Source organism: Ptychodera flava, unplaced genomic scaffold (assembly GCF_041260155.1).
Source record: "Ptychodera flava strain L36383 unplaced genomic scaffold, AS_Pfla_20210202 Scaffold_31__1_contigs__length_3010019_pilon, whole genome shotgun sequence".
Classification (NCBI taxonomy): Eukaryota; Metazoa; Hemichordata; class Enteropneusta; family Ptychoderidae; genus Ptychodera; species Ptychodera flava.
The window spans coordinates 2,323,111-2,335,498 of NW_027248353.1; the positions used below are offsets into that span (position 1 = coordinate 2,323,111).

Genomic DNA, 12,388 nt, shown 5'->3' on the forward strand with positions numbered 1-12,388 from the left:
CGTCGGAACTGCGCATGTGCGACTTTCTTATTTAAAAACAATGTACTTCATGCACTTTCTATAGATGCATCATGTCAACATAGCTGCAAAATAAAAAATTAACGCTGTACATTATGACAACCAGGTCTTAACTTCAATTTCATCAATCGCCAACGTACGTAGGATACAATGTTTGCATCGGTCGTAAGGGCCCCCTGGGACCTTTGAACGCAGTCCCGATGACTACCTCCCTTTAATGTTACTTGAAGATCTAATATATAAAATATATATATCAAAGAAATTGATATCGCCCGTAAGTGTGCATGATACTATCATGCAATTGCTATTTGTTACAAAATAATTAAAGGAACATATAGTGCAAAAAGTCAATTCTGTTACGTTGCCACATTAAATTAATTCAAATTCAGCCATAGGGCTATACTTGAGGTAGTATGCGCCTAGGACGTGAAAGACTTAAACTTTTGCTCAAATTTTTCTCAAGGAATCTTCCAACCGTTTGATTTCAAAATCAAGAATAAAATCGGGGGTCACCGTGCAAATGTTTGTACGACAGAAACCTAGATTTATCGATATTTGAAATTCAAATGTCGCCATATCTGTGTTAATTGTATGGAAAAAAATGACAATTTCAAAATATTAAAACTGTAAAAGCTTTTCTTAGTCAGACGTAATTTACGCATTTTAGCAATAACACCTTATATTTATTAGCTCCATAATTTGTCGTGTAATGGAAAATTGTCATAATAAAAGCCAGCAGTAGTCAGCAACGCTTTTGATACTTCCAAGGTAATGAACGACAAGTACTAAAACACACTATTATTCTGTGTAGTGTAATAAACTGTTCTTAAGATACCTGACAAAGAGATAGATACATTGTACATATAGAAAGACAATTTTACAACAATAGCTCCTTCAAGTGAATAAGGTATTTAACGTGCATAAAATTATATATTTTATTCAATAGAAGGATACCCCTTCAAGCAAAATGAGGTGTTCTCAACGGCATTCAATATTCTATCCCTGGCACCAGGCCATGCACCATGTCCTTGCAATCGATACCAGTATGGAACCATGGGACCATACTCGTACGCCAGGGCCAGTTTTGGATCCGACAGGAGAAGACGCCAGAATGAAGGTTTCACACCGAGCACCTCGGCTATGTCATCAACAGTTGGTGGGCCTGGAATCTGTATTGGAGAAAAAGTTTCGAATACATTATTGCCTTATAAACAATGTATTACTATCCCACAGTACGGTCCAGTTTGAAGTAAGTGTTAAAGTTGATTTGCATTGGGACAGTTTTTCGGACTCTATAGGTAAATCACTTTTTATTTCATAATCCATAAAAAGAAGATACACAAAAAAAACGGGTCCTCAGCCGAATATGAGAAAGGCAAAATGTTCCTCGAACTGGCAAGAGGCAGGGCAAACAAAACAATACAATAACAATGAAGAACATGACTATAACATCTTGCCAAAGAAAAACAAACAAACAATAAAACATTTGACAAGGAAAAACCTGCGCAAAACAAAAGCAAATCTGTGTAATACAGATGAACATATAGATTGGTTGATAAATGTACATTATACAATGCTATTTAGTAGTTGCACTTTTGGAAGAAGACAATATTGAATCCTCACACCATGATGGTTCATCTTTGGCATGAAATAGGCAATAGCTTGAGATAAGGCATGGTTTACTGATATCACGTATCACGGTTTTAAGCTGTTTACTTAATTTTAGTGCCTTAAGAAGTTGTAGAAGTCTGAGTGTATTGTCTGTCGTTATTTGTCCTCTCGACCCGACTTCAAAACAAATGAGTTCAGTCGAATAACCTTGAGCTTGTAAAGAGTTAACAAGATGTGAATATTTCATGCATTTGTCATTATGACGTCTCTCGATATTAAATTCAAATGGTACTGTCAGTTCAAAAATAATCATTCTTTTTACATTACTGAACAGAATAACAAGATCAGGACGGTCAGGTGTACATAAAACATTGTGCGGGATGGTACCTTTTGTATGACCTGGTAAATAAGCGTAAATAGATAATGTGTCCATAACTGATGAAGCACAAATTTGAAAAATATAATTCAGAATATTATTATGTCGCCACATGTATCTATTCTGTTCAAGCATGATTTTGCAGCCATTCAGAACATGATGAAGGGTTTGGGTATTACCGCAAAGTTTACACTTTGAGGAAATTTTCTTACCCCATCTATGTAGATTATTGAACGTTGGAAGACAGTCAATAGCTGCTCTGACTGCGAAGCTGAGGATTTTTTTTGGCATGTTATAGATAATGCTTCTCCATGTAATGTCAGACTTTTCTTCTGCAAGAAGCGCCAGGAATTTTCCCTGAACAACCAGAGATTTTATTTTATCCATCCAATGACACTGATATTTTGTTGTAACGATTTGTTTGATGTTTTCCTTCACATGGTCCCACTTACTACCTGTTGCTGCATTAACAGCATCTGTTGCTATGGCAGCAGCTTCAATGTTGCCATATGATTTCCTACTATAAGATTCCTCCCGTGCTATTGTGGCATTCATGGCTGCCATAACCCGGTCATCTGCCCTGATATGACAGTGTGCTACAGTATGTGCATGACATTCACTGTACACCTGGGAGATGAGCGGAATGGCAAGCCCCTGTTGACTGTAAATAATTGCCGAAGTGGCACCATGAGAAGGAATATTTAACCACTTTTTGATATATTTAGTTGTAATACTATCTAGAAAGCTTCTTTGTGATTTTGTCAGATCATGTACAGTTAACATAAACCTAATTGAAGAAAGCATCTACTTGGAATATACATGCAATTTATATTCAGGTCTTACTAATGAAGAATGAATATTTGATAACATACTGCTAATTTTGTCTTTTACTAAGGCGAAAGCCGCTTGTGATGTACCTGAATACGTAATCCATGAACCAAGAAATTTTTCGGGAGCGTCTTTAACCAGAGCTATTTGACTATCGTCAATATGGGTACAAATTGTGCACGACTTCTTACTGACTTATTTCTCTATTCATATGAAGCAGAGTTCCTACAATCTCTCTACAAAGCAGGGTCTAAAAAACTTGCAAGGCGTTTTAACAACACGCACAGATATATTGATGATCTGATTAGTCTAAACAATCCAGACATATCAAATTACTTACATCATATTTACCCTGATGAGTTGGATATCAAGGAAACAACAGAGGGTAGGAACTCAGCTTCATATGTTGATCTGTTCCTGCAAGTGGGTACTAATGGGCTACATACTAAGCTGTATGACAAAAGGGATGATGATCGATTTTGAAATCATAAATTATCCCCACTTATCAAGTAATAATCCACCTGCACCTTCTTATGGTGTATATGTGTCTCAACTTATCAGATATTGTAGGGCTTGTGATTCCTACGCGAATTTTCAAATGAGACACAGCTTATTAGTATCAAAACTAGTGAGACAGGGATATACATCCAAAAGACTCGTGAGGACTTTCAAAATGTTCTACGGTCGATATGACGACATTATGGCCAAATATGACACCTCGTTCACTCAAATGATTAGCGACAGCATTCCCGGCTTTGACTTATAACAGTGATTCATATACTGTATCACTTCATGCAATATTTAGACAATTTTTGGATCAATCCTGACGGGTGTAGCATACTAGCAGGGTACGCTTACCCATTCTGGACACCTGGTACCACCACTAACTATCAGTGGTTCAGGATGGTCCTACTTAAATTTGTAAGTCTCAAATGTCCCATGGACCTGGTAATGTATTACCTTGAATGATTATTGGACCAGTTTAATGTCATATTAACAAGCATATCAAAAATTATTATACACCTGCCTCTGTAACTTATGGAGTTTCGTTGTACAGTAAGTCTCGGTATATCAGAGGAAGAGAAAAGGAGTCATTGTCATGACGTAAGGTCACTTGGACGCTATTTGACCTTTGCCCTCAAAACACATTTACGTCACTGAGGGGATAGAGAGAAGATTTTTACACTTTTTCAAAAAATTATACTTCTTATCATTAAGTACTTCACGAAGTGAATAATGGTCAGTTTAAAACCTGTGAATTTGAGTGAAATTATGCTGCTGACCTACAATTAAGACAATTTCTACCACGTGCACTGCACTCCGCGGTTCAAAATTTCGTTCTGTTGGCTAAGCGGACGCGAGGAACGCATTCGGAAGTGTGCTGGCGTTCGCTCAATGAAGTACGCGACGACCATCCTAAAATAGCCCTAATTTCGATTTGTTCCCTGGTGAAATTGGATTAAGGCTGTATAATGATAATATCGTTCGCGTCAGTATTGTTCTCAGTGCAGTGACCTTTGCATCAGGATGTATTCGAATATAAATCCAGGTATTTTGTGAATAACCTAGTATCATCCCACTATGATCACTACATTTACAGTAAATTGAAGGTGAGAGTATTAAAAGAATATCTAAATTGGAGTTAGCTGCAACTCCAAGAAGAGGCGATGTTCCAGGCGGCAGCCATTTTGATTCCCAAAGTCCATGCACCTTGACCCTGCGCTTACGCGTACTGAATTGGCAGTGTACATCCACAGACAGTAGAAGGGGAATCTTTCTTTCTCTACTGTCTGTCCGACCTATGCAAGGTCTCCCATCTCATCACTCACCACAAATTCTGTTGTAAATTGCCTACGTGCTCCGTAGCCGAGGCAGAGATTGAAGCACGCCTTGTGGCAGCAGTGCGGCATGGATAATTCTCACCAAGCTAGAGAGTTTCTAGTCGTTGACCGCGCGCCTCTACCAGTTTCTGCTGCAGGCAAATTTAAAATATTCCAGTGTATTGGGTCTTCTTTCAGTCCTGCGCGTGCCCAACTGGTTCAATAAACGTGGTAGAAATCTCGAAGTTTGAGAGGAGCTGTCGAGCTAGAGATTGCATTTTCCGCAGGCCATTAAAAATAATATATAATCAGATGTAACTTTGACAAAGTTGACAGTCGTAGGGGCATCCATTTTGGATCGTCGATTCACATCTACAAGGTGCAGCCAATTGGTAAAAAAACTGCGCACGAACACCTTTTTCCGCGAGCAGCTTCGTTGGCGGTGCGTGATCCATGTAAGTTGTAACATAGAGCAAGGTATATGTTTTTCAAGTAATCATGAAATCGATCGGATCGATATTGAAACAAGTGTATATTTCATTTATCAATTTTTGTTGGAAGTATTATATACAAAAAGACAAAAAGTATTTTAATGGAAAACGCGCAATACCTAAAAATTGGGTATAAAATGTCGACGGTGGCAGAGATTCGTGTTGCTACTGCTAAGACTCCCCAGCGAGATTATAATTATCCACGCCGTGCTTAATTCTCTGTATGGAGATTGCATAGCCACCTACAAAAATCGCCGGGAAACAGCAAATGTCTGAAATGTGAGCAATCCCTGCAAAAGTCAAATACTCGCAGCAAACATTGAAACTTCTGAGGTTTCAGGTACACTGCACCACAGAGTTATATACACAGAGTGGCAACACCTATTGTTTAAGGCGTGAAGCGGTTACGTAAGCAATCCATGTTTGCCTCGCCTCACGAAGCTCTTGGCTCTCTTTTCCGAAGAGTGCCGACCATGCACCCTTCGGTAATTTTCGGATTTTCACCAATTGTTAAGCGAAAGTATGTTCGACAAAGTTTGTGTTGTTGTTGTCGTATGGTGCTGATCGGAATTGATGTGCTGGCAAAAACGGGAATGTTTTGAGCTTCAGGAAAGTGGGTTTTACCGTTTTAAAAATTCCTCTCATATTTTTATGAATATATAATGAGTGTGTTTGAACCAATTTGAAAGTCTTTTATCGATACTGTCTGGTTTTACTCAATGGTTTACGGTCAGTCATACCGTCTTTTACACGTGCGTCAAGAAAGGACATGTTTATGAAACTGCTGGCGTGTTATGTTTGATTGGCGTGAAGCAGTGTTTCTGGCCTGAGAGCTCACAAAGTAACTATGGTTGCTACGCGACTGGCAGTACGATGCCATCTCGTCGTATGTTTCGCATAATCTCGTGTAATTATCAACCACAAACAAAGCCTCCAAAAAGTTTAACACCTTTGAAGCTCATTTTAATATGAAAAGCCAATAGTCTACCGAGACGACCATGGAACAAAAGGCATGCAAGTGTTGCCACTCTGTCTATGGTACTCTGTGACTGCACTAAAACAATGAAGGGATATTGCTACACGAACACGAAAATTGCACTCGAAGTTTACTTACGGATTTCCGAAAAACGTACACGAATCGGAAAGGACTTGAAAAAACTTATTGGAAACTTATAACATACTTGATATTCGGAGTATTGCCTACAACTTCTTTGTTTCTTTTGTGAATCCTTGGGGAGCACAGCTAAATGGGTTTTTTTCACATCAAGCTGAAAAATTCAACCACAAACAGTCAGTACTGTCCGTTCGCGCCCCCGTCATTGCATGTGCCATTTACGATGACTTTCAAACTCCTAATATATATGTGACGTACGTCATCATCGGGGCCTGTGAGTCTGATTGGCTAACATCCTGTTCCTGGACAGACTTTACTTCCCAATATCAACATATATGTGTGAATATTAAATGGATGTAAACCATTCCGGCGCGAAATCACTGTTGCTGGCGATGACCTTGTGTAATGACTAAAGGAGGGCAAATCTTTTTAAAAACAGGCTAACACAAAATGAATGATGGCGAACATGGCCTGGTGACATAATGCATGTATGACCATGCAGTGTACATCCAAGCTGTGAGGTACGTGCTTTGTTTTGTCTAGCTCTGATTGCATGGCGTCTAGATTTTCTTTAAGGAATTATCCTGTCGAAAGACATTCGTGTTAATCAGGATGGAGGTTCGTTTGCTTTTAGTTCAATCATTCACATGTCAACCACAGACCCCTCTTTTGGAGAGGGCCTGCCTATGTGTCAACACAAAAGCTTACTACTATATCTTGCGAATACATTTTTTATCGACTACCGAGTCAACATAATTGGGAGGTCGGGCTGCAGGCCGGCTGTGCATACCACAAGGCAGTATGGGAAAGGGCGAACAAAATGTAACAACCAACAAAAGTCTGCTAATAGTTTCGAATGGATAAGCACCGAGTACGCTGGGTACTTCATTATTAGCCATGCGCTGGATGTACACATTCTTAGGGGTTATTACACGAAGTTTGGGCGATACCGCGTCGTATTCGAGTGATGTGTACGTATTTTGACGAGTTGCGCAGCAACGAGTCAAAATACGGACACATCACGAGAATACGACGCGGTATCGCCCTAACTTCGTGTAATAACCCCTTTATCATACATGCATGCTTTGGTTATGACTGTTTTCCTACAGACGCTCCGAAATTAGCAACGAAATCAACTTGAAATCGACCTTGCTTCCTCCAGGCTGTACTTATAAAAAGTTGGTTGCTAAGGAGTGATGACAACCGTATCACTTCTTGATATTATTCCGCTATTGGGCCATTCCACTGCAAAGGAGGATTTATGGAGCACTTTTACAGCAAACAATTTAAATATTACGATGTCGACACAGGTTTTCACAATTTGAAGAAGATTTATTTTTAGTTTAAAATGACGGTGGATGTAAAACATAGGCGGGAGTCCACAAAATGGGTGTGTTTTTGTGTTTTAATACATAACCTCATCCCTGCGTGAAAGTTATGAGGCCGCCAAAATCGGGTCAAAATACTCGCGCCACGCTCAAACTCTTATCGTGTATGAACAGCTGAGACCACAGAGCAAGCAGCTCTGCGACATCTATGAATGCACATACAGTGGATATAAAACCCGTACCAGTCAGTTTATCTCGAAGAATTATACATGTTCCCAGACGTCAAATATGCCGAATTTACCATCTCAGTAAGCGGATTAGTGAAAACATGAAGTGAGTACACTGTAAGCTGTAGTGTCGTAACTCGTTCGTGATTTTGTTGCTGTACGAATAAAAGTACATTTCAAAGGTATTTCCGTCGTCTGCTCGTATATTTTCTTCCTGGCTTGCCTAAATAGAACTAAACTTCCTTTAACAACCGAAGCGAAAGTTTGACTTTCCCTAGATGGCACATTGTATCTGAAACCCGCACCGCATCGGTGCCACCAGACACGATCATGACCTGTGAACTGACAGGTACAAATCGGAAATATCATGTGCACCTTCAACTTTGCTTTGTCTGTCGCGAGTATTTTCAGTGCGGTTGGTATTTCGTGGTTCATTTACGACTGTAAACGATGTAATTCACCGCCCAGATACTTTAAGCTCATCAACAGGAAACTTGTCCTAAACCGATTCTATCATGATGCTCTGTCAACCGATATCTTTACGTGTAATGATACTTCCATTGTGTACATATTCAGCAGCGTAGACGACACGAAAACACTGCACCGTGCACCGCCACGGGACCGGCCGTGAATTGACAGGTGTCGGCAAGTTATACAAATTTTCAATACGTTTGTTTGTATGTTTTTGGTACAGCTGTACTTGTGCCTAAGGGCAATGCCCATGAAGTGACTGCAAACAACAGAATTTTGACCATAATCATAATGACGTTTGGGATTGTCATTTGTCTTATTCGCTCAGCTGTTTTATATGTACATATACCAACGAAGGTCATGCATACAGTGAAGGTCACGCGTCCGCGTCGCTGTAAGTAGTTCGGTTACAGTGAAAATATAATTCGTATTTTCACTAGTTAAAATATGGGCTCATATCAGTACCGTCTGAACAATAGAAGAATGGCAATACAGGCATAACATGTATGATAAATAATCATATCATAGGTAAAGTTATAGACTCCATACTTATACCATTCTGTCGTGATCATACATGGTGCGATGTCGACAGGGGAGATGGCTGATAGTCCGTGATCGGTGAATGTTGTTCCGCTAAAAAGCCAAATTTATTTGTTCATGTTATTTCTTGGCGCTTGGCTTATTTATTCGGTATTGATTTATTTCAATTGGTCCATACAAAGCCGCGATGACGGACTTCCTTCTCGAACCCAACTGCTTGACGCCTGCCCTTATATGCCCCCATGCACTCATTAAGGGAAATTATCATCCACCATGCATTCTAGTCATGCTCTCAATATTCGTAGCTGCTGACACACCGTGTTATACAGACAACTGGAAGCAATTATGACGGAGAATTGTCGCTACACTTCTCGCTTACAACATCCATCATCTGGTCCATGGGGACTCAGTGGCGGGCTCAATATCTCACCAGCTCTGCCGACTACTGCACGCGCACTGAAATGGCAAGCACTCTTTGCACCTCTCTGTCAACATCCATTCACCGGCCTATCACTCACAATATTCTGCATTACCTGCCTTTGGGATAAACTTCCTGTTGTGAATAATCACAGCAACAGTGTTATGGCTCACAATCACCACTGCACTGAACACTTCAGGACAGGAACAGTCGGGCGGAAGACTATGCTGTACCCTGTGTGTGGTATTGTCCAATGTATCGGTCTGTGCCCGGTGGTAAAACAGACAAGGGCTTTTCTTTTCGACAGGCCAAACCAAAGAATTCTTACTCTAAAGTACCCTCTACCAACCACAATGCATTGTGGGTAATAAAATGACGTCAATATACCGACAAAGAAAGGAATATCCTTTTGAACTAATAACACTTACATACAAAGACTTGTTTTTCTCATGTTTTATCTTCTGATCGATGTCTCTCTTCATGGTAGCTTTTTCTGGCAGTACAATATTCCCAGCAAAGACTCGGCTTGCTAGCCGAGCCTGTATTTCCCCTAATGGCCAATGAGGTCCGTATGGACTGCATATACTGATCAAGGCCAACCTCTCAGGATGCTCTAGGCGCACAGGGAAGAGGTACTTGTACATCTGAGCTTTGCCTGTTTCGTCTATTAAAGAAGAAAAATTGAGACATTTGCAACCGTTCTATGTTTTCTGGTTATCCATGTTCTGCAATCGAATGAAATTCGAATCAGTTCTACGAAAAACAATGGAAACAAAGAAAAGGGAACGGAGAAAAAAGTAAGGGACAAATATTGGAAATGTCTTATGAATAATATTAGCCAGTTCCTGACAATATATGAAACGTTAACAATGATTACTCCAATTTTCGTCACCGTGATTGTTGAGTTGCCAGCCACAGTTCCTGTGCAAATCATCATCGGTCGGTCGGTCGGTCTCTCTCTCTCTCTCTCTCTCTCTCTCTCTCTCTCTCTCTCTCTCTCTCTCTCTCTCTCTCTCTCTCTCTCTCTCTCTCTCTCTCAGTATACTGAAGTTCCGGTTGGCAGTTGCATTGCCCAATGTCCAAACAAAATATTACAAACAAACAATATCAACTGAGGTAAAACATTAAATATGTATATATATTATTTGGGGTTCACATATCTTACTACTTACAACTTCAGGATAGCTTTGAATACATTGAAGAATAACACACTGAACGATAAATTCTTAGAACCAAGTACCAATCGAGTATACTCAGGACTTACAGTACTTACCATAAATCCACGAATCATTGACAATCGGAACGCCGAATCCATAACCTGTGGTAAAGATGACAGCATCTATATCCTCCAGAGTTGTGCCGTCTTGAAAGATGACGTCATTTTTCTGAAACTCTTTGATGTCAACCATTGGTTTGATTTGACCTTGGACCAGCCTGTCTTGTATGTCGTCACAGATCATAACAGCTTTGAAAATTGAGTATATATCCTTGCCCTATATATAGAAAATATGTATGTATAAAGGGCTTTGTGGACATTGGGAAGTCTTGTGTTTTAATGCAAAACCCTTGATTTTCATGTCAGAAAAGACTGTTATCTTAAGACATGCAAGTACTCTGGGTCTACTCTGATTACTACATTCATACTAGACTAGTACATTCTCTGCTCACTTTGTTGGGTTTCTAACATTGCATAGACCACCTCTTCATAGGAAATGACACTTTCAATTGGTATAATTGGAAAAGTCTTTCATTCCATATTCAAAAGACCACTGGACGTTTTTAGATCTCACAGATACAGAGAAGAAAAGGGAAGTCCATTCAATAGGTGCAGTGCCACCTATGACAAGTAATATCTTTGTAACTGTTGGATATATAACTATTCGAGTGACACGCATGTTGGTAACATGGCGGCAAGTATGCCGTTTTTCAAAATTACAAACTTGTTCAAAATACCGCTACACGACTATTAATTGTAACACCTGAGTAGTGACTGAAACATTATATTGAAAATTCAAAATAACTGATTTATACAAGGAAACATTTGCATATTTTTCTGTTTAAGAGACTGTATTTATGATTTCTTAACCTTGATCATGCAATCATGCAAAATCAGTTTTTGAGCATATCAAAGTTTTCGTATCGACAAACATCCCTCTATCGATATTAAAGAGGGATCAATTAACGTATGACATAATACATGTAGAAAAACTGAACAGATAGTAAAGAGAAAACTATTGTGATACCAAACAGTAAAAGTTTGGTTTACCTTCGATTAAGTACTTTAAGTATACTATTTTGAACTTAAGAATACTAAACGAACAATATGTCCTTTCTTTCTATTCACGTGGGTGTAATGCTTCGCGAGGTATCGTTGGTGCAGTTGAAAATATATTTCGATGGCGACTACGTATTACCTGTAGGCCAAATTTCTGATGATCTCTCATTCTTGTCTTACACACTTTCTCAATTTCTTCTTTCAGCTTTGACTGCGATTTAAACAAGGTCCGACGAAATAGGGCGATGTCAAAGGGGAGACCATCCTGGCACATACGGGGGATAATCCACACGCCATGACGCATGCTAATATATACCTGTGGATCAAAATGAAAAAGAGGCGACGGGGTAAGCTGACGCTTTTGAAACTTCTCCATGAAACCAATATATTCACGCACATTACAACCGACGTGATTGGAAAATAGTACAAATCCCTTGACATCTGAATCTGGGAAAGGTCTACTTGTTGGCTGATCGTCTATGTTATTAATCATAAAGATGAGCCCTTGTATTCTTGCCCTGCTGACAACTAACCACCCTGTTAAATTCTACAATTATTCTACAAAAAGAGATCAAATTTAACTCCCCGTCTTAGGAAACACGCTTCAAGAATTTCTTTTGTTTTTGATCATCCTCAAATGTACATAAATAGGCTCATCCGTTACAGTCACACAGATACAAACTTAATCTCGATGTGGCATGGCAGAGATGGTACGGTTTTACTGTATTGTGATATTTCTATGATTTTAATATGTATTGACGAACTGGATTGATATGTAAGCAACCTACTGTCTTCAAGGTAGAATTCGGGTATATATTTGCAGGGTGCATGCAGGGGATATATTCGGTGTATTTCTTGCGGTAGCTCATTT

The 12,388-nt window shown here is 39.5% G+C and overlaps 1 protein-coding gene across 1 annotated transcript; it reads right to left on the reverse strand.

Moving 5' to 3' along the window:
- Positions 1–238: 238 nt before the first annotated feature.
- Positions 239–11,816, reverse strand: LOC139127396 (dimethylaniline monooxygenase [N-oxide-forming] 2-like). Its single transcript, XM_070693314.1, has 4 exons — positions 11,657–11,816; positions 10,516–10,735; positions 9,671–9,906; positions 239–1,187 (listed from the first exon to the last, which is right to left on the reverse strand). Exons 1-4 carry the CDS (start codon positions 11,789–11,791, stop codon positions 954–956), a joined length of 825 nt encoding a protein of 274 aa, XP_070549415.1. The 5' UTR covers positions 11,792–11,816; the 3' UTR covers positions 239–953.
- Between the last annotated feature and the right edge of the window lie 572 nt (positions 11,817–12,388).

Bases quoted from the DNA above. Each gene is read 5' to 3' on its own strand.
- LOC139127396 (XM_070693314.1), bottom strand. From the start codon at position 11,791: ATGTGCCAGGATGGTCTCCCCTTTGACATCGCCCTATTTCGTCGGACC. The intron at 10,736-11,656 runs GTAATACGTAGT...TTCTATATATAG, and splicing joins ATCAGAAATTTGGCCTACAG to GGCAAGGATATATACTCAAT. The intron at 9,907-10,515 runs GTAAGTACTGTA...CTTCTTTAATAG, and splicing joins CAATGATTCGTGGATTTATG to ACGAAACAGGCAAAGCTCAG.